Source organism: Neocloeon triangulifer, unplaced genomic scaffold, assembly GCF_031216515.1.
Source record: "Neocloeon triangulifer isolate White Clay Creek 2 clone unplaced genomic scaffold, ASM3121651v1 ptg000012l, whole genome shotgun sequence".
Taxonomy (NCBI): Eukaryota; Metazoa; Arthropoda; class Insecta; order Ephemeroptera; family Baetidae; genus Neocloeon; species Neocloeon triangulifer.
The window spans coordinates 5,438,064-5,461,287 of NW_026775554.1; the positions used below are offsets into that span (position 1 = coordinate 5,438,064).

A 23,224-nucleotide genomic window follows, 5' to 3' on the forward strand; every position below is an offset into this window, starting at 1 on the left:
AACATGCTCTATATTAAAGAACAAGAAATTCCATGTAAATAAAAATTTGCGCAAAAAAAGATATATGTAAACATCGATAAAATATCATGGCATTAATTCAATTTTAGATTCTAAATAAAATTTACAAAATTTGTGGAAGATTTGTAAAAACGTGCTAATATAACTCCAAGCAGTCTCAAAGTGTCTGATTAGAAAGCAAAATAACACAAAATAAATGAAATTTTCGAAAGGAAAATGAAAATAAAGCTAGTTTTCCAGAAAAAAGTCTCAATATCTTTTTCTCTAGATGTTGTTATGTATTTGTCTTTTACCTACAGAATTAAGAAATTTAACAAATTTTGATAATATAAATAAATTGTGTTTTTACCTTCGTGTCTGGAAGTTTCTGGCACAGGCATGACAGTTCCACGGGATGAAGATGAAGATAACTTGATTTTTGTCCAACTTCTTCAAAGCACCAATTAAATTTTTATGGCACGGCACTTTTATTACTGATGAAATAGATGAACTCAATAACCAAATTCTTTGTCGGAGAACGAATAGTTATGAGTTAATGACAATAATGACTGATTTTTAGCGGATTTTCGTTCTTTCATCACAACACCTAATTCGTGCAAAGTAATAACAAGAAAACTAGACAAGTATGAACATGTTCTATTCATAAAGACATTCATTGGCTGTCCCGCATCTCAATCGCTTCTCCGATTGGTTGCGATATTGCGAGAAAACGTTTGAGTTAAAAAAAGCGGTGAATATGTGGTTATTTTATAATTATTTTTAACCAAAATGTAAATCTAAAAGTATCCGTATTTATATTATTTATAAATTTCTTCCATTGTAAACATTTATTTTGTAAAACTTTTCGTCAGAAAATCTGTGAGCTTGTTAAAAAAAGGAAAATAAACGAAGCAGCGCCATCTGTGATTTGCAGACATAACTAGCCAGGGGAGGATTTGTTTACGTGTATGGATGGAGTATTTCAAGAGCGGACTGAAGTCCGTCCTGGGGGCCCCGCAACCGGGACAGGTGCCCTCAGGAGCCGAGACGGTGAGTACCATCGAAAGGTCCATCCGCTCATTAATAAAACCGACCCATTTTCAGGTGGAGCGGCTGATTGAACGAGTGCAAACGTCCACCCTTTTGGATGACAGGCGCGACGCATGCCGGGCGCTCAAGGCGTTGTCCAAGAACTACAGGGTCGAGGTCGGGGCACAGGGCATGGACACCCTGTGCCAGGTTTTGGTGCACGACAGGAACGACCCGGAGACCGTCGGATATGTGATGGACGCACTGTGCAACGTCATGTCCCCTGAGACTTTCGAGGAGGAAGAAGGTGCTCAGTGCTCATAATTTAGAGATTAAATTAATCACTTTATGTATTATCTTTAACTTTAAATTAAATCTGAATAATTTTTTTGCTAAAAAAAATTCTAACACTTGTTTCAGAGAGAGGGCATGACTCAGTTGGTGGCCAATTTACTGAAATTTTCATTAAACAACCAGACAATGTATCATTGGTCTTGGGGCTATTGGAGGAGTTTGAATTCCACATTCGCTGGCCTGCAGTAAAACTGCTCTCCAGCATGTTGACCCACAGACCTCGCCAAGTTCAGGAACTGGTCTTGATCAGTCCCATGGGCGTTTCGAAACTTATGGACTTGCTCAGTGACTCCAGAGAAGTTGTTCGAAACGATGTAAATTTCTAAAATACAATTTTAATTTAGTTAAAACTATGTTTCAAATTTTCCTACAGGCTCTTTTGTTACTTATTGCTCTGACTAAAGGCAACGCAAACATCCAAAAAATTGTTGCTTTTGAGAGCGCCTTCGACAGACTTTTAGAGGTGATCAACAGCGAAGGGGGTTTAGACGGAGGCATTGTGGTCGAAGACTGTTTGCTGCTGATGTTGAATCTTCTCAAGGCCAACCCCAGTAATCAGAATTTCTTCAAAGAAGGGAGCTACATTCAAAGACTTCAGCCCATGCTACAACCAGGTAGCGAAGATGGGTGGCCAGCACAAAGAGCTGCAAATTGCCATTGTTTTCTTCAGGTACTAATAGATATTGGTGATTTAATTTTTGTTAATTAATGACTTCAGATTCAAATAAATATGTATTGATCCTAAAGTGATTTTAAAAAATTCTTGAAAATAAATTTTTAGGTTGTTCGAACGATGGTCGCTCCGGCGAACCCTGCACAGGCCACAGCCTCCTGCCAACAAGTAATGCGAGCTTGTGGTCTCCTCGGTAGTCTATGCGACTCTTTAATGGCATCCGGCGTGCCTGCAGACGTCCTCACCGAAACTGTCTGCGCAGTGGCTGAAGTCATCAGGGGCTGCAGTGAAAACCAAAATCTTCTGGGCGACGTCATGGCCCCTTCGAACCCTCCTAGAACTGCTCTTGTTGTTCTCCTGATGTCAATGGTCAACGAGAAACAACCTTTGGCACTCAGGTGTGCTGTTTTGTACTGTTACCAAAGTTTTCTGCACAGAAATCAGGACGGACAAGCACAGTTGGCACAAACATTGCTTCCATCTTCATCAGAGCAAGGTAGAAAATTACTTCAAGTACAATTAATTTTTATTTTTGCACTTGATTTATTTCTTTATTATCTATTTGTAGTGTAATATTTAAATTACATGATAGTTTTATATAAAAAAACTCTTGATTTCCAGTTGCAGGCTTGACAACTGGCCAACTTTTGTGTGGCGGCCTCTTCAGTCCTGATGTTTTGACAAATTGGTTTTCATGCATTGCTCTGAGCCACGGTCTTGTTGAAAATCCGGGCACCAAGGAACAGTTGTTGAGGGTGCTTCTGGCTGCTTCTCCAGGCCAACCAGCCGTCTCCCTTCTGCACCAGTGCCTCGTCCTTTTGCAACAAGCCCAGCGGCCACAGACAAGACTTGGCCTTCTGCAGCTACTGGCGCAGTGGTTGGCCCACTGCACACTGGCCGTCGGCCACCTACTGGCCACCTCGGGAGCTGTGGCTCACTTGACGGCCGTCGTTTGTGACGTGGCCGAGGAGGAACTTGTTCGAGGCCTCAGTGCTTTCATCCTCGGCCTCTGTGTTGCCTTTAATGATGACTCGGTGGCCACTTTTGGCCGCCTGGCTCTCATTCAGCTTATCAGCAAGCGAATTGGAACAGAGGCCCTTCTTGACAGGGTGGCCGACGTCACAAGACACGAAGCGTACGCAAAGGCGGCCAAACACCCTCAGCCGACAGCAACTGCTTCTGGTGATTTGCAGTTGGATCATGAGTTTTGCAGATTGTTAAAAGCACTCGAGTCTGTGGTATGTCACTGTCTAAAAAAATTAAAAAAAAAAAAAAAAAAAAAAAAAGATAAATTTTCCTCTTCTATGTTGCTAAAATGATTTTACATATAAATTTATTTTAATCTCTAGTAATTTTTATGCACAACAATTTTTTTTTTAATTTTCTCCAAATTTTATATAGATTTCATTACTCCTTTTTTTTCTTAAAATTTTTTGCTTTGCTCAGGTTGGCAAAGCAGTTGCTCCCAGACCAGAAGAGGTTGCCGAGCAGGTTGGCTCTGCACAGTACAAAGTGCTGATCCGCCAGCAGGACGAGCAACTGGCCCACCTCACTCAACAACTTGCCCAAGTCACAGCTGAGAGGGACCATCTGGCCGCCCAGGTGAACCAGCTTATGGCTCTTTCGGCGCAGTTGAGAGACCAAAACTCGGTACTCAAAGCAGCAGCAGACGAGGGTGGATTGCAGGCTAGGGTGGTAGATCTGGAACATCAGGCCTCTAAGGCGGCCACCGACCAAGAGGATCTGTTGGAGCTCCTGGCTGACCAAGAAGCAAAGCTGTCGAAGTACCGAAACAGACTGAAGGAGCTTGGGGAGAAGGTGGACCAAGTTAATTTTTCTCTTTTGTGTCAGACGTTTCATTTCATCACTAACCTGAATTTTCAGATTTCAGTTTGATGGAATTTTAATTGATGCACGGTATAATTTATTTTGAGTAAAAAGAGAAAGAAAATTAGTTTAGTCATTTTTGTTTCCATTTTTTGCAATTGTTTTTTTTTTTTTAAGTTTTGTCACTAACATTTTCTGCCCTCTGCTTTTAGTTATTTTTAAGTTTAAATATATGTGTAATTCTTTGATTGGCCATCTTTTTTTACATTTCCATTTTTCACAGGTGGAGGATGACGATGAGGTGGAGGATGAGGTTGCTGCCCTTACAGCTCAGGTCGTGATCAACTAGTCGTGCGACTGTTACTGATTTCTCAGAAAATTCCATTTAAAACTGTTGAAATAAAAAGTATTTATATGAAAGTGCAGATTTTCGATTTTTTTCTGTTTGTTTAACTAATCAATACAAAAAATTAATCTTACTAATTAAAATATGCAATAATGACTTCTTGTGGGAAAATTTTGAGGTTGAGATTTTTGGCCACTGCGTGGCGCCAGCAACGATTCAGGGAGGGACCGTGGGCACCAGGCAGCGACGCGCACCTGTCTCGCTCCGCATTTGCTCCGCATCCATCGCATTCCTGCCGCCCTTTTCTGTTGTTTTTTGTGTGTTTAGTTCTGCAAATTATAATGGAATAATGATGGATCGAGCAGCGCCGTTTATCCTGCTGTCGGTGCTGCTGTACGGCGCCGTCGGCCAGTTCGAATGGCAGCCGAGAGACGCGTTCGACGAAATTAGGCACCGCATAGACAAAGTCAACAGGTCGCTATTTTAACACACCACGGGCGTGGTTTTGCTTAACTATTGTTTTCAATTGCTTTTGATTACTTTACGCGTCATATTGTTATATTTATTCATTGAATTATAGTGTTAGAACCCTTTCTTTATAATTAGAATTAATTTTTCTGCGAAATTCCACTATTAAAGTTTCATAACCGTGCAATGGAATCTCTCGATATTTTGATAAGCATAATTGTTGTGATTCATTAATTTAATAATTATTATTCATCATTGCATCTGCACGCGTGTAGGTCACTGAGCTTATATTTTATTAAAATAAATTATTTCACAATTTTCACAAACCACTACATATATTATGTCCACTATGTATTTCTATATCAATTGATCTGATCGTTTTTAATTGATTTTTTCTTTCTAAAATAAGAAACTTATTTTTTACAGTGACAATTGTCCGATTGCTCACCTCGGCGACCTGTACCTTCCGGAGGATAGTGTTTCCCACCTCCCTGACATCAAGGACATAAACATCAATCCCATCTTCCCCAACCGAACTGCCCTTCTCCTACTGCACAACATGGCTCTCTCAAGAGCCTTCTTCTTCAGCTACACTCTCCAGTCTCGCTTCATTCGACCGGCACTCAATGACACCTACGACCCTGGCATGATGTACTACTTCCTGTCCACCGTGGCGGACGTCTCGTCCAACCCCCTCATAAACGCCAGCGCAATCTACTTTGCTCCTAATTCTTCTTACACACCCTCATACAGGTAAAAATTTGCGAGTATAATTTTTAACTTGAAATAAAATTTTTTTAAAGTAAAAATATTCCTTAAGAATTTAATTAAAAATCAGGAGCCTTTGGATGGTAATTAAACATCATTTAATTAATTGTGTAAAATATTAATGAAAATTTTGAGCTGCACAAATTGAATGTGAAATTCGTACATTTTTTGTAATTCTCAGTTGCCACTGAGAGATGTCGAGGTATTGAGCCTACAATCAAGTGCCAATTTTGAACTTATAAGATTACAAATTTTGCAGAGGGTTTTTCAATAAAACCATGCCACGCTTTGCTCCTCGCACCTATCGTGCTGACGATTTCAACGACCCAATCCACCTGCAGAGAATCTCCACAATGAACACTTTCACTGTTCAAGATTTAGGTGCCATCCCAAATGCCAGCCTAAGTAACGATTATGCTTCCGACTACTACAGGATCAATGAATGGTACCGCCAGTGGTTACCAGACGTTGTCAAGAACAGACAGGACACCAAGGTAAATTAATTCGTCCAAAATATTTCCATCTTTTATTTCAATCACACTAAAATTTCGTTGATTTTTTGTGAAATTTTATTTAATTTATTACTAAAAATTTTAATGTAATTAAAAAATTAAATTTCTCCTCAAGGTGACCTATGATGTGAAAATCAGATATGCCAACAACACAAACGAGACTTTCTCATTCCACGGTCCTCCCGGAGCCGACGAGGACCCTGGTCCAGTGAAATGGACCCGTCCCTACTTTGACTGTGGCCGCTCCAACAAGTGGCTTGTCTCGGCCGTTGTGCCGATTGCTGACCTGTACCCTCGCCACACCGGTTTCCGTCACATTGAGTACCCATCATACACCGCCATTGCTGTCCTTGAAATGGACTTTGACCGAATTGACATAAACCAGTGCCCTCTGGGAGAGGGCAACAAGGGGCCAAATCGTTTTGCAGACACGGCACGCTGTAAAAAGGACACAACGGAATGCGAGCCAATACATGGATGGGGCTACCGAAGGGGTGGCTATCAGTGCCGTTGTCTTCCAGGTTATCGACTGCCTCCAAATGTGAGACGTCCCTATTTGGGGGAAATTGTTGAGAGATCCACTACTGAGCAGTACTATCATGGCGGATTCAACTGTGAGCGAATTTCATGTAAGTTTCTTTTAATATAAATTTGAATATGTTATTTATTTCTATGCTTTTCATATTTCTAGGGATCCATCGACTTCCTCAACACTGGGAACGAGTGCCATTGTGGATGAAGGAAAAATACTTGGACAAGTTTTATGAGTACAGGAATTCCTCCAATGGCACAACCAGCAGGCAGTCTTTGGACCATGATAAGATGAATATTGATGAAGTCCTTAGATTCATCTTTGCTGTAACACCTAAATCCTGCAAAAGGTAAAATATATTTTTATTTAATCATATCTTTTATTTGAATCGTAATTAGCTACACCAACCAAGAGCTGACCCTGAATGGAGACATTTCCTTTGGAGTTGAAGAGCAATTTGGAAATGAGGCTAAAATGGCTGTCCGTTTGGCAAATTTCATTTCTGGATTTCTTCAGGTGAATTATTCAATCATTATGTACTAAATTCTTTGGTTAATCTTAAATTTTAGTTCAAAACGATTCTATCAAATGATTATTTTGTATTTGTGCAGATTGTTGATCCGTATGAGGTTTACTCTGGCACTAGAGTGGCCGACCCTCCTTTATCAGAGGATCAGATGATTGCCGAAACGTTAGCCCTTCTCATGGGTGACTCCAAAATCTGGTCGGCAGGCACTTTCTGGGAGCGCAACAAGTTCACCAACCGCACCTTATTTGCACCTTTTGCATTTAAGGAGAAATTGAACACCCGCAAATTCAAGGTTGAAGATCTGGCCCGTTTGAATGGCACTGAAGAGGTCTATCTCAACAGGGAGTGGTTCCAATTCCTGAAGCAGCGTTGGAGCGCCAACCACGACTCACTCGAGAAGATCAACATGAAAATCAAGATTCGTTTCAATGAGACAGGAGAGTACATGAAAAAATATGAAGTCTACCCCAATTTCTATCGGGCGGCCAACGTTGACCACGGATACTGGACCAGACCCTATTTTGACTGCAATGGAATGGTAAATAAAACCATTGTTTCAAACTCTTTATTAATGTGTATAATTTTTTGCTGATAAACAATAAGCCTTTATTTTTCATGAAATTATTGTTCAATTTGTTTAATATAAAAAAATTAACTGACACGAGGCTTTAATTTTCTTATTGCAGGTTAAAAAGTGGGTGATCACATACGCTGCTCCTTTCTTTGGATGGGATGCTCTTCGTGCAAGGCTTGAGTTTAAGGGCGCTGTTGCTGTCACCATGGATCTGCTCACCCTGGACATCAACCAATGCTCAGGCACCTACTCCACACCCAATGCCTTCAAAGGTACTCACAAATGCGATCGCAAGTCGTCCTACTGCACACCTATTCTCGGCCGAGGCTTCGAGTCAGGCGGTTACAAGTGCGAGTGTCTGCAGGGCTTTGAATATCCATTTGAAGATGCCATCACCTATTTTGATGGACAACTGGTTGAATCAGAATTTAGTAACATAGTGGCTGACACGCCTTCCAAGTACGACATGTACAAATGCCGTCTCTCAAGTGGTCACACCACAACGGCCAGCATTGGCATAGTTTTAGCTGTCTTTCTTGTTGTGCACCTTCTGCGCTTTTGAGAAATTATGATCTGAATGTATTATTGTTTACGTGTTCAGTTTTCGCTGGGATAATCTTATGATATTAAGAGTTGATTTTAAATAATTTGAAATTAAAGTTAGAGGCAGCTTTTACGTCCGTCCATTGAAAGACATAATATAATGAACTCCGTCCATCTAGATGTTGTGGATGTAAGAAAAGTATTTTAGACTAGGCAGTTTTAGTTTTTTTAAGATTTTTTTCATTGATTTTTATGACTTTTATTTCATTGAACTTATGATTCCATTGTTAATCAAACTTTCATTCCATTTTGTACAAGTGGTAAATAATGTGCAGCAATAAAATCTCAGTCATTGTATTAAATAAATCTATCATGTCATTTCCACATTTTTACCTCAACAAATTACATAAATAGGCATTAACATGGTTTTGCAATATTTAATACTTTAGGTCCTCATGTAAGATAAACTATGTTGCTTACACCCATGATTATTGCAGAGAGCAAATTAAAGCCACATATTTTTGCACTACCAATGCCAAGTGTGGGGATACATTTTACGCCAATTTATTTTTTCCACTTGCAGCATTATAAAAATCCACAAAACTTAAGCTAGCATTCACAGCTCTTTGTCATGGTCCCTAATTTTCTGTATGTCAAAGTTATATTACTATTTATTTCTACTGAGAGATCTGCCAGGCCTAGAAAAAGCAGTTATCAAGGCTTCAACCTTGTCTAACTGGACGTCTATTTCTCGTCGACGGGTCTGTACACGCAGGGTATTTGACCTCACTGGCAGCCGGTTGAGATCAGCAATTAGTTTGTCCTGAGTGGCCTTGAGTTGGCTCAAATACTGCAACCGTTCCTCTTCGTTGAAGGGCTTGGAGTTGTCATCAATAGACTTGACACTCGGTAAAGACGCCTTGGACCTGACGCTGGCCTCCTTGTCACTGCATGACAAAATTATGATATAATATATTTGAAAAAATACTAGATAAAAAATATTACCCTGCATCAGACTGCAAGTCCCAACGCACTAGTTTGTCTCCAGTGCTGGTCGTCCCCTGTGTAGCCTGATGGGCATGATCGACGGACTCTTCCTCCTCCTCTATATTCAACCTGAGCTGTAGCTGTGACCTTTCCTCCCAGCTTGCCGCTGATGGTCTCAGCTCTCGACCGCTCAGCATAGACTCCACTGCCGTCTGGGTACCCTGAGAGTGCAGTACTTTGGTCTCGCACTGGACGCCTTCGTCACATGTCGTTACTGCTGACATCGGTCGTTGCTGAGAACAAGTTGCCCTCGAAGAAGTGGCGTAGGATGAAGCAGGGCGAGTGGGGAAAGCATTGTGGTTGCGAGTTTGGACCTTGGGCTGGACATTCGAGTATTTCTGGTTGGACAATGGTGTCCTCTGCTCACTAATGTGAGCCTCACGGAACTGCTTTTCAAGATTTTTCACCAGCCTCTTGTTTTCATTAAGAAAATTCCTCTTCGGTTCTGAAAAGAGACAAGACATTCAATGGAAATTCCGGGAAATTCTTCAATTTTTTTAGGAAAAAGCACAAGAACACAAAACTTAAAATTCAAAATTAAGACGCTTTAAGTCTCAACTTACTTGCGGTTCCTTTGTGTATAAAATTTAGGGAATCCATGCTTTTTCAAAATTTTGAAAACAACAATCAGCCGCAGACTCTTGAGGTCAACAATGCACAAATAGCAACAAAGCAACAATTATTCGCATTCCAGAGCATCGTTAAAAATGGGCGTAACCGCGCACTTTTCCTCTCACGCGATGTTCATTTGTTGAAAAGGGGTGTGGCTGAGGTGGAGACGGAGGACGGAGCCAAACAAACAAGGAAGTCTTGAAATCAAGAGTCAAGCTTTATGGGAATTTTTTGTAAATTTATCACTCAAAAGGGCAAAATAATTATTTATATTTTGCTATAATGCCCTAAGAATATCGTGACCTTCAAGTCCTTCAACCTCCGATATGGAAAAATTGAGCGAAAGGGATAAAATTTTTCGTCTGGCGATTTCTTCTCGAGTTCTTGTGCTCGTCATTCAGGTTCAAAATTTTTTCAATTTAATATTTAAAAAAGAATAACAAAAAAAAAAATTCCTTTCAGCTGCTGGCGTACAATCTACTTCCCAACCACGAGACGGATGTATTTGCATCCCCCTCAAGTCCAGGGGATGGTCAGCGACCTCTCGATCCTGTGGTGTCCTTTCTATTGGGCGGTCTTCTGCACTGGGACGGCCAATACTTCCTGCACGTTGCTCGCTATGGCTACACCTACCTGAATACCCTCGCCTTCTTCCCTCTTCTACCTATGGCAGGCTCTCTCATAGCCTCTCTCGCGTCACCTCTCACTGTTCTTCTGTCACCTCCGATGCTCTTCTTGCTTTTATTCACCATTCTCAACTTTTACTGCTTTGTCTACGCCGCCCTTGCCCTCTACGATCTGAGCGTAGCCCTGCTACCCCTCAACTCTAACGTTCCCTTCCGCTCGGCAGTCCTTTTCTGCTTCTCGCCAGCCTCAATTTTCTTTTCCGCCCCATACTCAGAGTCCCTATTTGCGTTTGTCACTTTCTCAGGACTTACTCGTTTGCACACCCCTTCGCAACCTTTGTCCTCAACCCTGGCTCTTGCTTTGAGCACAGCCTGCCGCTCCAATGGCCTGCTGAACATATTACACCCACTGCACCTTCACCTTCGGTTCCGCCGACCGCACCTCGCCCTCCTTGCACTGGTGCTCATTCCTATACCCTTCCTCCTTTTCCAGGTCTTTTCCTATGGCAGATTCTGCTTAGACCCTCATTATTCACCTCCCCCATTTCTCCTCGAGCACGCTCAGGACAACGGCTACTTGGTCGCAGGTGGTGCCCCGCCACCTTTTTGCCAGCAGTCACTGGCTCTACCCTACCAATATGTGCAGAGCAGCCACTGGGAGGTGGGCTTCCTCAGGTACTTCGAAATGAAGCAACTGCCAAATTTTTTGCTCGTCGCACCCTTATTGGCAATAGTGGTACCATCAGGGTGGCGCTTTTTTCGAAACTACCCTCGGCACTGCCTTACGTTGGGCCTGAGAGGAACATGTCCAAAAGCAGTGCCTGGCGAGTTGCCACCAAACACCCTGCCACTTGTGGTTCACACTGCTTTTCTTGCAGTCTTCTGCTTTTTCTGCATACATGTGCAGGCAAGTAATTTATCATTGAGGTATTATTTTTTTTTACAAGTAGTAAAAATATCTTAGATGAAAACTAGTGAAAAAAAAAACTTAATTTTTAACTAATTTCTAAAAAAATTGTAGGTGACAACAAGAATAATTGCATCCTCGTGCCCAGCATTTTACTGGTTTGCTGCACTTTGGTCTAGTCACAAATCCCCAAAAGTGGAGACACTCATTATCACAAAGAGCTACTGGCAATGCTTTTTATTTTGTGAACGCCCCAAAGACTGGAAAGGCCATTTTGTACGCCTTTATTTTTTAAGTTACTTAATAGTAGGCACAATTATGTTTAGTGTAAGTCTTCCGTGGACGTAAAACAATAAAAAAAAAGTTTTTTGCAAAAGATTGAATACCTGAAAAATGAATATTTATTAATAATTAAGCAATCCAACTAAACAATAACAGATGGGCAGGTTTTAGTGGAGGGATCACAGATTTAAAGAGCCGCTATGGCAGGCATGCTAGCCTTGCAGTCTATGTGTGTTCGGGCATCATTAGTGTAAACTATGGGAAACGGCTGTGAAAACGTAAACCACTCTTCCTCAGACTCAAAAGCCAACTGCGAAACCACAAAAGACACGGGCAGTGCTTGGCGATACCTGCATAAAAATACATTTAGTTTCACATTTGACAAAATCCTCAAGTTACTCACGCTTTGATTAGAATTTTGACTGCGACCTTTCTCTCCCTTTCCGAGAACCAATCCATTAAATACCCAGACATCAAAGGAGCTGTTCGGTAAAGTTTGAACATTTTGTTATAGTCCGACTCCAACCATGCCTTATACACGTGAATAGCGTGAGACATTGCCTCCGTCTTTTTCTCTTCAGCAGTGAGCCTAGCCAAAGTTGTGGTTAAATCTGTAAACAAATTGAAATAACATTTCATTCAAAATTTTTTATAAAAAAAATTTACCTAGAGTATTTTTGGTGAAGACATAATAGAGCAAGAGGTAGGCAGTGAATTCATTTTCATTCCTGCCGCCACAATCACTGTACAGCATACGCAACTGCGTCTGACACTGATTGAACTCTTCAGGGTCTTTACTCTCCAGGGCGACCCTGGCGTGCGTTTCGTATACGAGAACGGTAAAAGGGCCTCGCTCTCCTTGCACAGTTAAATCTTGGCGGATCGACTTGAACTGCTCACATGCATAATGGTAGTCGTGCTTCACGATCCACTGCCTCTTCACCCATTCAAGAGAGCGACGCAGCACTTCGACAGGGCGCACAGCAGAAGGCTCTGGCGCCTTTGTCAACCGTAGATAGGGCTTTTCTATGTTCTGACATGTGCCCACAATGTGCATCGTGCTCCAATCAGTATTTTCTTCGTTGAACTGAAAACAAACAAAAAATTGAGTCAAGTTATTTATAACAACATTAACTGATATAGAAGCCAATTTTTTTTAGATTAAATTTTGTTAATATCAGAAAATCAGATTAAAAAACCAATAATAATATTGCGGTAATAGACTCACCTGAAGTTGGGTGGGCTTTGGAGCCTCAACACGCAAATGTTCCTGGAAGCGAGCAGCCCGGCGCTGGAGTTGCGCAGCATTGACTTGCGGTGCAGGAGCACCAAATTGGCCTCCTCCGCGCCGCTGTCCGAGTCTGCCAGTAACGCCACCCCTGCCTCTCCCCCTGGCCGCGCCACCTCTCGCCTTCTTGGCCTGAGGGCCACTTGGTCGGTGTGGACTTGGCGATGATGACGTTGACGAGGAGGAGCTGCTCGAGCGGCGTCGCCTGGAACTGCTCGAGGACGAGCGACGTCTGCGCCGCCGCACCAAGTGAGCTGGTAGCGGTTCGCTGCTCCAGTTGTGAGTCAGGATGGCGTTGCTGCCCTGCTTGGCTTTTGCAGTGAGCATTTGCTTCAAGTAGACGTCGACTCGGTCCCGGTCCTCTTTACTGTCACACATTGAGTAACATCGCATCACATAATTTCTGTAAAAATATAAAATTAAATCAGTTGCTTGTTTTCTATAAAAAGCTTTTAAATTATAAATATCAAAAGGAAAATTACTGTAAAGTTATGGGCCACTCTTGAATAGCGCACTTGGCAGCAATATCGTCGTCCTTTTTCTCTGAAACATGGGAGATAGAAGGAGATGGCGGAGGAGGAGGGGTAGGAATATTTTCAGGAGGTGGTGGAGGTGGAGTGGAGACAGGAGGAGTATTCGGAGGTAGTGGAGGTGGTGGCTGCGTGAACGAGTGGCTCTGCAAGTACGGATTGTTCAATTTGCCACCCATCTGGAACTGCATCGGTTGCTGCTGCTGACGACCTCTTTTGTTGCGCTTTTTACCACGACCACCTTGCTGATTCTGCACAAAACAAAAATTCAAATAGATTTTGTTACAACTAAAACCGTTTCCTGTCAAACCAACCATATTGTTCTGAAATTGGTTCGGATGCCGTTGTTGGTTTTGATTGTGATTTTGGTGCTGCTGGAAGCCGAGACCGGCTCTCTTCCCCATATTGAAACGCATCGGAGTACCAAAGGGACCTGCGTTGCCAGGAGGCATGCAGTTCATCGGAGGCATTGGGGGCGGAGGACATACTGGAGGCGGCCCTGTAGGCGGCGGGGGTACGGGAATGGAGCTAGGAGACGGAGGGGAGCCTGGGGGCAGAGGTGGAGGACTCTCGGCCCCCGGAGGTGTGGGTTCGTCATTTGGGGGCATTGGAGGCCGATCGTTGGGCCTTCGAGGACCGGGACCGCCTATTCGGAAGGGTTGAAAACCTGTGGGCTGAAGCAAGTGTTTTGATAAGATGGAATTGCGTTGCAATTTGAATTTCCTAATTTACCCTGCTAGGGGGATAGTAGCCAGGAGGGGGCGTCATTGGAGGGCCGTATTGCCCTGGAAAACGTTGGCTCCTGCAAATTTTCACGAAATTTGTTAAGCATGCTAAAATCAATGATTTACATGAGGACAAACCCTGGGTAGAGCAAAGGATGGAATCCGGAGAACCATCCATTCGAATTCGGGGGAGGTTCGCCCATGTTGCGACGATCTCAAACCTGCTCTCAAAACAACTCGTAACGAGCCAAAAAACCGCAAATAAACCGAAATGATACGACTATCTGTCAATCTGGATGATTTTAGGAGGAAAATTAGACAAATCTCGGCCGAAAGTTCGGTCGGAAAAGACGAAGAATTCTGCGACAATCGGAAATTGAGAAATTCGTACGGCGACAACAAACATGACCACTGCGCGAATGCGCAGCTCGATGCGCGATTGTTTTGACTTTTTGAGAGGGACCTTTGGGGCGGGCGGGAAGATGAGAATCCTCATGGAACAATTTCCAGCAGCGCATGTTGTACGCAAACGCGTTTAATATTTTGTAATATTTAATAAAAGAATTATTAAAATATGCGGACCGTGCTCAAAGAAGGGAAAATAAATTATTGGCTGGTATTTTTTTTTAAATATATAAAACTGAAAAAAAAACTCAAACACATACACAAAATTTTAGGTAATTTAATCATTTTAATACAATATTGCATTAGGCTACATTGGGCTGCATTGGTAAATTAATTAATATTTTATCTCGCCTTTTCAAACCTAATTGCAAGACACTAGATACTTATTTAAATTTAGACAAATAACAAAATATTATAAACTCTATTTATTTTTACTGATTATATTAAGTTAAAAGTCTATAAGGGTAATAAAAATGAATTTGGTAGTAATATTATTTTTATTTGCAATTTTTATTTATCAGCCGTAGGAAGGTCTGATTGTACATTTAGATTAATTTAGACTAAAAAATCTCTCCGTACAAAAATATATAAACTACGTAAAAACAATTAATAAAAGTAAACAGGCGCTACAAGTCTTATCGTGCAGGCTATGAGAGCAAGCAGAGATCCATATCACAGTCAAATGTGCAGGCGCCAAACGTCCAGCGGCGGGTCTTTCCTGATTACAATTATTGTTCGAATAAATATACACGATAAAATAATTAGTCTCAAAGATGGGGTAGAAATAAGTTGCGTACACGAGGAAACGGCCAATTTCTATTGATATGATAATGCGAGAAACAACTAAATTTTGCTAAGTGTACAAAAAAAATTATGGTCATAAGTTATGATAATAACTAGACGTTGACTAGTCTGTTGGAAAACAAGCCACATAAATTATAAACACATTGACAAACAGATATGTGCCAAACAAGCACACGTGTCATGGTTGTAAGCTGACGGCCATCGATCAGAAAGTCTCAGAAGTCGCACATCTTATTTCCAGAACATTTAAATGCATCGGGATAAATTGGATTCAAATAGGCTTCGACACACACTTTTTCCTTGATATAAAATTAAGTCCAGAACATGTCAATTTGAGAGAAATAAATTGCGCCAATTTTAGACACAAGAGCAGTGTCAATTTGATAATACTTTTGCTGTTAAACGTCATTTCTCTGCACGGAATCGATCCAGTCGATGAAGTGCGACACCTTCGTGTAGACGCCAGGTCGGTTCTTTTTTCCGCAGCCGTCGCCCCACGAGACGACGCCCATGAGGACGTGACGGCCTCTGCTCTCACAGGCCAAAGGCCCTCCCGAGTCTCCACCACACGCGTCGGTGCCACCCTCGAGCGACCCGGCGCAGATCATGCTATCCAGGATGGCTTGGCGTCGTCCGCCGTACACCTCCGGACTGCGGCACTGGTTGAGGGGCACCACCGGCACGGAGGCCGCTTTCAGCACCACCGACAGACTGTCCTTGTCTTCAAAGTCCTGAGCGCCCCAACCTGTGACCGTGCACCACGTGTCGGCCTCCACCTCTTCGTACCGGCCGGGCAGGCAGATGGCTCGGACGTGGCTGTCGAACTGGATGGCGCGTCCGCGGGTCGAGGCGGGGTTTCCGTAGGTGGCCACTGCTGCGTCCTTCACGCGAATCACTGCTATGTCGTTGCTGTAAGGACCAGCTGAAGGGCAGAAAAATTTCGTTAAATTTTGTTAAGTTAAATTAATAAACTAGATTGTTGTATTATAAAATAGGTTTTAAATTTTAAGCATATTAAAAATTGAATTGATTAATTAATAACAATCTGATTGTGTTCATTTCTGCATTATTCGTCATATTATGAAGTATACATCAAAAGTCTAATTTATTGCAAAAATAATAATTTAATATTTAAAATAAAAATAAACAAACATAAATAGTATTAATATTTATATTTTTGTTTGTAATTAAAAAATTTAAAACATTATGCATCACATGTAAATTAATTTTTATATTTTAATGAGACTTATAAATTTGCTATATTCATATTATGCTTTATTTTAAATATAAAAAAATGTAATATGTTCAAACAGAAATTCAAAATAGATATTAGTAATTAAGCAATTTTTTATCTGCATCTGGCACGAAAGAGTTGAAGTTTTGCTCATTGAGTTGTTATATTTGCAAAATTTTTTATATTGGTATCAATGAAATTATTATTTTAAGATTTCTGTATTTCTTATTTCTAAATTCAAAATTTAATATACAGGATGCAGATTAAAATGTTGTGTTTGATGAGAAAAAAAGAATGAGTAATTTACTTATTGACCTAATAAAAAAAATGCTCACATTTCCTGAAGTTGGGATGGATGACAATGGAGCTGGCCCTGAAGGTTTGCTCGTAGGCGTCGGGCTTGTTGCGGCGGTGCTGGCCGATGGCGATGCGCAGAAAGCGCTGGTCCACGTCGTCGGAGACGCAGTGGGCCGCGGTGAGCACCAGTAACGAGCCGATGACTGCCCCGCCGCACAGGTGCTCGTACGTCCTCTTATCAGGTCGCCAGACGAGCAGCTCCACCTGAAAACGATTAATCGAATGCTCATTTAAATGTCAATCGCGTCCGACTCGCGGCAGACAATCAGGCGACGACTGGTTAACCCCGATCGCGACTGACGCATCTCATGGACCACTTAAATGCATTTTCTTCGGCATTCTTTCTTTTTACAACGACTTGCTGCGCACTCGCTCGTGTTCTTGTTTGTTATTTGTTTGCATTTTCTTCACCGAGAGCCTCTCAATCTCTCTTTCCAAGACTTTTGTTTGCTCCGCATAAGACACACACACACACACACGCATAAATTTAATTGTACGGAAACACAACGTGACTGTTTATTCCGGTCTCCTTGTGTTCAAATGATTTTGCGTCTCAAAAAGTGGAAATTAAATATATTATTCAAGAAAATTTGAATCTTTTGCAAATTTAATGTAACTGTTTTTTGAGAACATTTTTGATCACTCATTGGAGCATTTTCTATATTTTATTGAAGATGAATAATTTTGTGTAAAAACCAAAATGTAAATAATAAAGTAAAAGATAAGCAAAAATGTTACTCTACATTTTTTGGCCAATTTTTTTTACTGCTGTAAAAAAAATAATAATTGGATCAGATTTCTGTAAGAAAGTTTTTTCCTCCTTCCAATGTTTTCATTATTTGCTAACATATAAGATGTGTTAAGAAGTGGGGCACCCCGATTTTAAATGACAGTTGGTGTGCAATTTCTACCACCCTTGGGTACTTCAGAACGGCCAATTATTTTAGCCCAATTTGGTTTCTTCAATTTTTGCTTGATAAAATCCATGTAATTTGAAATACATTGGAAAGTTGAAGTTGGGCAAAATATTTACACGCTTTTGTTGCCTATATTTCAATAGTTTTTTTTATTGTCAATTAGCATTCCAGAGTAAGTTAGGCAAAAATTAATATAGCCGTTCCAGAGACACTAAGGGTACTACTGCATACCAACTTTCAAAAAAATCAGGGTGCCCCACCTCAGATGTATACCTTGTAAGTTGAACAGAAAAATTGTATGCTAATACAATATTATTTCATCTTAATTCATTTATAGTTAATTTCCTCATAGATGTAATTGTTTGCAAACCACCACTTTTGAATTAAAACATTAATCAATGTCTCCCTTGGAATGCCTCGGAATTCCTTCTGGTTTCCCAACTTCGTGCATATATATCAGCAAACTCGTCCCCACAGCTCATGTTTGTAAAGAGAGATTTGTTTGAGTGTGTGTATGCATATTAGATTGAGAATGCATACTTACAGTATGAAATCATATTGAATCAAATGCGAACTTGAGTTCAAGTGGCGAGAGCGCCGAGAGGAGCAGGCTGGCTAGTCAAACTAAAAAAACTAGCCACCTCTCTTTGAGAAAGAGAGGAGGTGACTCACCTTATAACACACCTCTGGCAATGTTCATTAATTATACAAGTTTTTAATCAGAACGCCTTGTGGCAGTGACTAATTACTTATAATCAATATCCAGTGAAAATTTTAAATTAGAAGAAAAAAATACATTTAAAATTGTTCACCTATGAGTGGTATATTCTGAACTTTCAATACTTTTTTTTGTATGAATTTATGCACTTTGATTTTCATAAAAAATTGAATAATAACATTTTAAAGTTCTACGAAGAAGCAATTTTAAGAATGTAAACTACCCTGTTGGGTGATAGATTATTAAATTCAGCAATACTTCAAAGGAGACAAAATGATATATATCATTTAAAAGTTGGTAAAAAGAAGAGTTTTCAACAAAAAAGTGGTCTTTGTGGAGACATTTTCTTATAAAAATTTCTCATAGAGAGTCTATAGCAATCCAAAATATAGACATAAAGAAATAAACTGAGCTAAAACAATTAAAAAGAAATGACTTGTTCATCTGTTCCAAATGGAAAACTTCCTTAAATAAGTAAAACAAAGCATCGAAAAAAAAACATGCATAAATTTGATGTCATCACATTTCAAAAAAAGGTATTTAAAATACAGGAATTGAAACAAAGTTAATACTCTGCTATTTGAATCAAGCTTAAAAAATGAGTGAAACATGTTAAGAATAAAAATGTCTTAGAAAATGCATTTTTTATTTTATTTAATCGGCCACCTGATATGACTAAATTGTCTGCCTTTCCAGCTCAGATTTTTAGACGAAAAGAAACTAGAAATTTATTTTGTGGATGTCATTGAAAAAAATTTATGAAACTTGCAACTCACCTGCCAAGGGTAAGCACCATAGGGCGAGGCGGCTCCACCGACAATCTTGGCCGCCGCGGAGCCGGAGCGCGGAGGCGAAAAGACGACGCCGCGAGTGCCACACGCGTGTCTAGCGGTGGCTTGCGGGGGCTGCGTCGGGGGCGGCACCAGCGACGGAAACTTTGGGAAGCCCCCGCTGCGGGGGTGGCGAACCCCGGTGGTGGCGAGGGCCGCTCCCAGCACCAGTAGCACCACGATCGGCGTCCTGCTGGCGAAAGTCATCGTGAGGTTTTAATTAAATCTAGGCGTTTTATTATGTGGAAAAGTGGTATGTGCAGTGCACGCTTGATTGGGTTGCATAAGCGAGCGGATAAATCTGTATTTATGTCGGTCGGATCGATAATTTATAATGAAGTAAAGTTGAGGCAGGTCGCCGCGAATAAGTGAGTGCCACGACAGTATTAATTGTAGAGTGCGGCCTTGGCCCTAGAACGCGGCGTGAAAGCTTTCTCGATAATATATTGTTCGAAATACATCCTTCATTGGCTATTTTGCTGTGGGTTTGTCCGCAGACTGCATTCGCCTGCAGCTGCAGACAGTAGGAAATGAATAAAAATGAGAAGAAAAAAAAATCAATTTTATAAAAGTCAAATTAATCTTTTGCTTGAATTCGATCCAGCATAAAGAAACTTGGAATAATCATTTTTGAAAAAATATGGAATAAAGGTATTTTCCCTTACAATTCATTTAAGATAGATAGAATATTTTCAAATGAATTTTATTTTAAATATTTTAGATAATCTGTGTGAAAAATACTGCAAATTTTAAAAATATATATAAATTTACATTATGAAATATTTCATATTCATAAATATTTGCAGAAAATATTAAAACTCTTTAAATTTATAACAACTAGGAATAAAAAAATATTTTAACACATTTATTATATTATGTAGATAAAGATAAACATAATTGACCAAGGTGGGTGAATCTTGATAAAATTCCGAAAAAATTCAAACTTTCCTGATATCTTTACCAAGAAAAGAGAAAGTACTGATCAAAATTAAACGTGTATTAATCACAAGAGCAATGAGCAACTTGGTTATCAAACAATTGAGCAATATGTAATAATTAATTGTTGAAAATGTCAATGTCTCATGTTATAGTGGTCGAAGACAATGGATCGTTACAGTAATATGTGCCAAGGTCTCTGCTCGTGATTTTTGGCCTCTGACGAATTGAACAATAAAATTGTCAACTTTGCCATGCGAAAATCACGTGTGGGCGTCGCGACAGTTGACCTGACTTTGACACCTATTTTAACTTAATCACTCAAATATATGGAATTTTCCACAATTTTGTTGCAATTACTTTTATCTTCAATTGTGAGTGATATTTTTTTCTATAAATTATATGGGTCACGATTTAATAAATTATTTATGCTTATATTGTCTATATGATTCACGGTTTGGACAATGAGCACTTTTGTATACTTTTCCTGCTTTTTAAAATGCAAATGTGCGCGTCTCTCTGCATCATAAAACCGCGTACTCGCGAGTTCGCCGCGCTATTCGCAATACTGCACGTGTGCAGCGGCGCCTGCCAATTAATTGCAAAAAGGCGCGCCTACACTCAATATGCACAATAATAATTTAAAATGACAACGCGCGCGCGCGGAGAAAGCAAATTTCCGAGCACATCAGGGCCAAGATATTTCCAGCGTGAGAAATCTTATGTAAAAGAAGAGACTCTTCCTAAGATGTGATGAGTAAAGCATACCTTGTCATTTTAGTGTTAATCCAAGACGAAACAGGAGTGAAAAGTCAGTCCAGCTGAGTATCCAAATTTGCTGTGTTTATCTGAAAATCAAGACAAAACGTTTGCAATTTTGAGAAAGGTTTTAAGATGAAAAAATAATAATAATAATAATAATAATAAGTTGCTGTTTGAGTGAGTTAAACATAGTTTTATTTTTAATATTGAGAAAAGCAAGGTAATGAGGATTACTTTTTAATCAATAATGAAATGAAAAACATCAATAATTTAGAAAAATTATTTTAGTATTCCTTCTACTTTTTTATAAATAATGCAACATCAATCTGCAAAAGGAACAATAAAATAAGATATAAAAAAGAACAGAATAATGAAAGTGCACAACCTTGGATCACTTTAAAATAAAATACTTAAAACCAAATTTAATTATTTAAATTTGTAAACAGTGTTATATACTTATAAACTTCCTAAGTATGAAACACTGCATAATTTAATTATGTGTTTTTCAATTATTAATTAATAATTTAATTTATTTGTTCTTAAAATACCATAAAATTTAAATTACATTAAAATGAAAAACACGCAAGTTATCTCCGCCAAGAATCATCTTAACGTAATGAACAGGTGTTGGAAAGTGGCTTTTGTCCTATGAATATTTTCAAGATTGAAATATCATATCGCCATCAACACTCAACACGCTTTCAAATAAACCTGTCCAGCAAGATCCTCGCGTCATCTTCAAAGCTCAATACCGACACCTGACAGCTAGCTTATTAGCGGCATTTTCTTTTCACCAAATGATTTATAATTTAATATTCTAAAAAAAATACTTTGTTTGTTATTCATAATAATTTAAAAAGTCACAAAATATCTTCAAACGAAAGCAACTTTTGGTTAAAAGAATTCAGAGCCTTGTTGACATTTTTTTGCGAAGTTTTGGTGAAAACGAGGAAAAAATAATTTTCAACGATCGTGCACGGCGTGCGTACGATTGCGACAATGAAAAGTGAAATTACAAATACCAGGCTGGGTGGCGTTGCTCGGTTGGTTGGCTGAATCCGTTCGGCGGCGGCGGCTCGTGTGTTGTGTCGTCGAGCCGCGGAGAGAAAATGAGCTAATGAGCTGCGAGTGCGGCGGCACAACTCGATCTGGTCGCGCGTGGTTATTGTTAATCACCTTTATACATTCGCGCCGGTCGCGTATTTGTAAACAAACGCGGTTGCATCATTCCTCGTCTCTTATTCGCGCGCTCACCCGCATGACCTAAAAGTGTGATAAGCCGCCCTGCTCAAATCTAGGCCGGATCCATCTCCGCGCCTGTGTGAGGTGTGTCAGTCACCAAGTTGGGTCAGGGTGAGCACCCCTCCATTTCTTCCACATCGGACCCGGAAGGTGATTGATTGAAATTCAAAAAGATTCAACTCCATAAAAATCACATCTGTATATATTTCCAGAATTGAAATGTGATATTTAATTTATTCAGAAATAAAAGGCTAGAAAAAGCAATTTTTTCAAAAGTAAATTAATAGATTATAATATTTACATTTGATCTAATAAGTTGAAGTTGTTGGAAAACATAGAAATTTCAATTTTTCATTACTCTTCTTGGTTTCCATTTAATTTTTCTTGGAAATAACACAAAAATAATAAATTTCAGGAAAAACAAGTTTTTAAATATATGCATTAAAACCACGATAGTAAAAGTTATGTGTGCGTGCCTTATATCATGTAGGTGCAAACGAGACCTGTCAATACTATTTTTAGTTAATGCAGTTTAAAACTTTTTAGCAAAGGAGATAAATTTCGGAGAGTGAAATTATGTGTCCAGCATTATTTTATTTGGTTGATATTTTGTGAGGAATAAAGGTAAAAAATGTCTACGTACATAAAGAAGCAAAAATTTCGCAAGCATTTTGGAAATTTTGAAATTAAAATAGTCATTAAAATCTTCATCTTCATCCATAAAAATACAACTTTAAAATTTTAAACACATCGCAAATTTTTTCCACCCTTCTTGATAAACAATTTAATAAAAAAAGAATTACTTGTTTGCTGACAGTAGGGTTATCACATCTAATAAAATAAAATTCAA

At 39.8% G+C, this 23,224-nt stretch overlaps 6 protein-coding genes across 7 annotated transcripts; 3 read left to right on the plus strand and 3 right to left on the minus strand.

The window, feature by feature from the left end:
• Positions 1 to 913: 913 nt before the first annotated feature.
• Positions 914 to 4,148, plus strand: LOC132196559 (general vesicular transport factor p115). The gene is made up of 7 exons (XM_059619304.1): positions 914 to 1,047; positions 1,102 to 1,333; positions 1,447 to 1,694; positions 1,754 to 2,050; positions 2,162 to 2,549; positions 2,675 to 3,291; positions 3,500 to 4,148. The coding sequence occupies exons 1-7, from the start codon at positions 970 to 972 to the stop codon at positions 3,947 to 3,949; spliced, it is 2,310 nt and encodes a 769-aa protein (XP_059475287.1). The 5' UTR covers positions 914 to 969; the 3' UTR covers positions 3,950 to 4,148.
• Positions 4,149 to 4,459: 311 nt separating this feature from the next.
• Positions 4,460 to 8,518, plus strand: LOC132196585 (uncharacterized). The gene is made up of 8 exons (XM_059619344.1): positions 4,460 to 4,700; positions 5,121 to 5,447; positions 5,722 to 5,956; positions 6,090 to 6,603; positions 6,666 to 6,855; positions 6,905 to 7,022; positions 7,118 to 7,573; positions 7,722 to 8,518. Exons 1-8 carry the CDS (start codon positions 4,576 to 4,578, stop codon positions 8,169 to 8,171), a joined length of 2,415 nt encoding a protein of 804 aa, XP_059475327.1. The 5' UTR covers positions 4,460 to 4,575; the 3' UTR covers positions 8,172 to 8,518.
• LOC132196588 (uncharacterized) lies at positions 8,215 to 9,933 on the minus strand. The gene is made up of 3 exons (XM_059619348.1): positions 9,763 to 9,933; positions 9,158 to 9,644; positions 8,215 to 9,099 (listed from the first exon to the last, which is right to left on the minus strand). The coding sequence occupies exons 1-3, from the start codon at positions 9,797 to 9,799 to the stop codon at positions 8,820 to 8,822; spliced, it is 804 nt and encodes a 267-aa protein (XP_059475331.1). The 5' UTR covers positions 9,800 to 9,933; the 3' UTR covers positions 8,215 to 8,819.
• Positions 9,934 to 9,965: 32 nt separating this feature from the next.
• Positions 9,966 to 11,732, plus strand: LOC132196587 (GPI mannosyltransferase 2). The gene is made up of 4 exons (XM_059619347.1): positions 9,966 to 10,044; positions 10,104 to 10,212; positions 10,274 to 11,344; positions 11,459 to 11,732. The coding sequence occupies exons 2-4, from the start codon at positions 10,138 to 10,140 to the stop codon at positions 11,690 to 11,692; spliced, it is 1,380 nt and encodes a 459-aa protein (XP_059475330.1). The 5' UTR covers positions 9,966 to 10,044; positions 10,104 to 10,137; the 3' UTR covers positions 11,693 to 11,732.
• Positions 11,723 to 14,592, minus strand: LOC132196586 (leukocyte receptor cluster member 8 homolog). The gene is made up of 8 exons (XM_059619346.1): positions 14,308 to 14,592; positions 14,177 to 14,246; positions 13,759 to 14,118; positions 13,397 to 13,695; positions 12,855 to 13,317; positions 12,293 to 12,713; positions 12,030 to 12,237; positions 11,723 to 11,976 (listed from the first exon to the last, which is right to left on the minus strand). Exons 1-8 carry the CDS (start codon positions 14,370 to 14,372, stop codon positions 11,814 to 11,816), a joined length of 2,049 nt encoding a protein of 682 aa, XP_059475329.1. The 5' UTR covers positions 14,373 to 14,592; the 3' UTR covers positions 11,723 to 11,813.
• Positions 14,593 to 15,086: 494 nt separating this feature from the next.
• Positions 15,087 to 22,280, minus strand: LOC132196919 (coagulation factor XII-like). 2 transcript variants are annotated; one of them, XM_059619871.1, is made up of 5 exons: positions 22,155 to 22,280; positions 21,139 to 21,218; positions 19,381 to 19,624; positions 16,948 to 17,173; positions 15,087 to 16,300 (listed from the first exon to the last, which is right to left on the minus strand). In XM_059619871.1, the coding sequence occupies exons 2-5, from the start codon at positions 21,144 to 21,146 to the stop codon at positions 15,777 to 15,779; spliced, it is 1,002 nt and encodes a 333-aa protein (XP_059475854.1). In that variant the 5' UTR covers positions 21,147 to 21,218; positions 22,155 to 22,280; the 3' UTR covers positions 15,087 to 15,776. The 2 variants fall into 2 exon arrangements, with proteins under 2 accessions (XP_059475854.1, XP_059475853.1); XM_059619870.1 differs by having other exon boundaries at positions 19,381 to 19,627.
• Positions 22,281 to 23,224: the final 944 nt, after the last annotated feature.

Excerpts from the sequence above, each read along its gene's own strand:
- LOC132196588 (XM_059619348.1), bottom strand. The coding sequence starts at position 9,799 with ATGGATTCCCTAAATTTTATACACAAAGGAACCGCAA. Across the intron at positions 9,645-9,762 it reads TATACACAAAGGAACCGCAA|AACCGAAGAGGAATTTTCTT; the intron begins GTAAGTTGAGAC and ends GTCTCTTTTCAG. Across the intron at positions 9,100-9,157 it reads GACTTGCAGTCTGATGCAGG|TGACAAGGAGGCCAGCGTCA; the intron begins GTAATATTTTTT and ends TTTGTCATGCAG.
- LOC132196585 (XM_059619344.1), top strand. The coding sequence starts at position 4,576 with ATGATGGATCGAGCAGCGCCGTTTATCCTGCTGTCGGTGCTGCTGTAC. Across the intron at positions 5,448-5,721 it reads TCTTACACACCCTCATACAG|AGGGTTTTTCAATAAAACCA; the intron begins GTAAAAATTTGC and ends CAAATTTTGCAG. Across the intron at positions 6,856-6,904 it reads ACACCTAAATCCTGCAAAAG|CTACACCAACCAAGAGCTGA; the intron begins GTAAAATATATT and ends AATCGTAATTAG.
- LOC132196586 (XM_059619346.1), bottom strand. The coding sequence starts at position 14,372 with ATGGGCGAACCTCCCCCGAATTCGAATGGATGGTTCTCCGGATTCCAT. Across the intron at positions 13,696-13,758 it reads ACCAATTTCAGAACAATATG|AATCAGCAAGGTGGTCGTGG; the intron begins GTTGGTTTGACA and ends TGTTTTGTGCAG. Across the intron at positions 13,318-13,396 it reads GAGTGGCCCATAACTTTACA|AAATTATGTGATGCGATGTT; the intron begins GTAATTTTCCTT and ends ATATTTTTACAG.
- LOC132196559 (XM_059619304.1), top strand. The coding sequence starts at position 970 with ATGGAGTATTTCAAGAGCGGACTGAAGTCCGTCCTGGGGGCCCCGCAA. Across the intron at positions 1,048-1,101 it reads TGCCCTCAGGAGCCGAGACG|GTGGAGCGGCTGATTGAACG; the intron begins GTGAGTACCATC and ends ACCCATTTTCAG. Across the intron at positions 1,334-1,446 it reads GACTTTCGAGGAGGAAGAAG|AGAGAGGGCATGACTCAGTT; the intron begins GTGCTCAGTGCT and ends CACTTGTTTCAG.
- LOC132196919 (XM_059619870.1), bottom strand. Across the intron at positions 17,174-19,380 it reads ATGGTGCTTACCCTTGGCAG|GTGGAGCTGCTCGTCTGGCG; the intron begins GTGAGTTGCAAG and ends AATCGTTTTCAG. Across the intron at positions 16,301-16,947 it reads CCATCCCAACTTCAGGAAAT|CTGGTCCTTACAGCAACGAC; the intron begins GTGAGCATTTTT and ends TCTGCCCTTCAG.
- LOC132196587 (XM_059619347.1), top strand. The coding sequence starts at position 10,138 with ATGGAAAAATTGAGCGAAAGGGATAAAATTTTTCGTCTGGCGATTTCT. Across the intron at positions 10,213-10,273 it reads TTCTTGTGCTCGTCATTCAG|CTGCTGGCGTACAATCTACT; the intron begins GTTCAAAATTTT and ends AATTCCTTTCAG. Across the intron at positions 11,345-11,458 it reads TTTTCTGCATACATGTGCAG|GTGACAACAAGAATAATTGC; the intron begins GCAAGTAATTTA and ends AAAAAATTGTAG.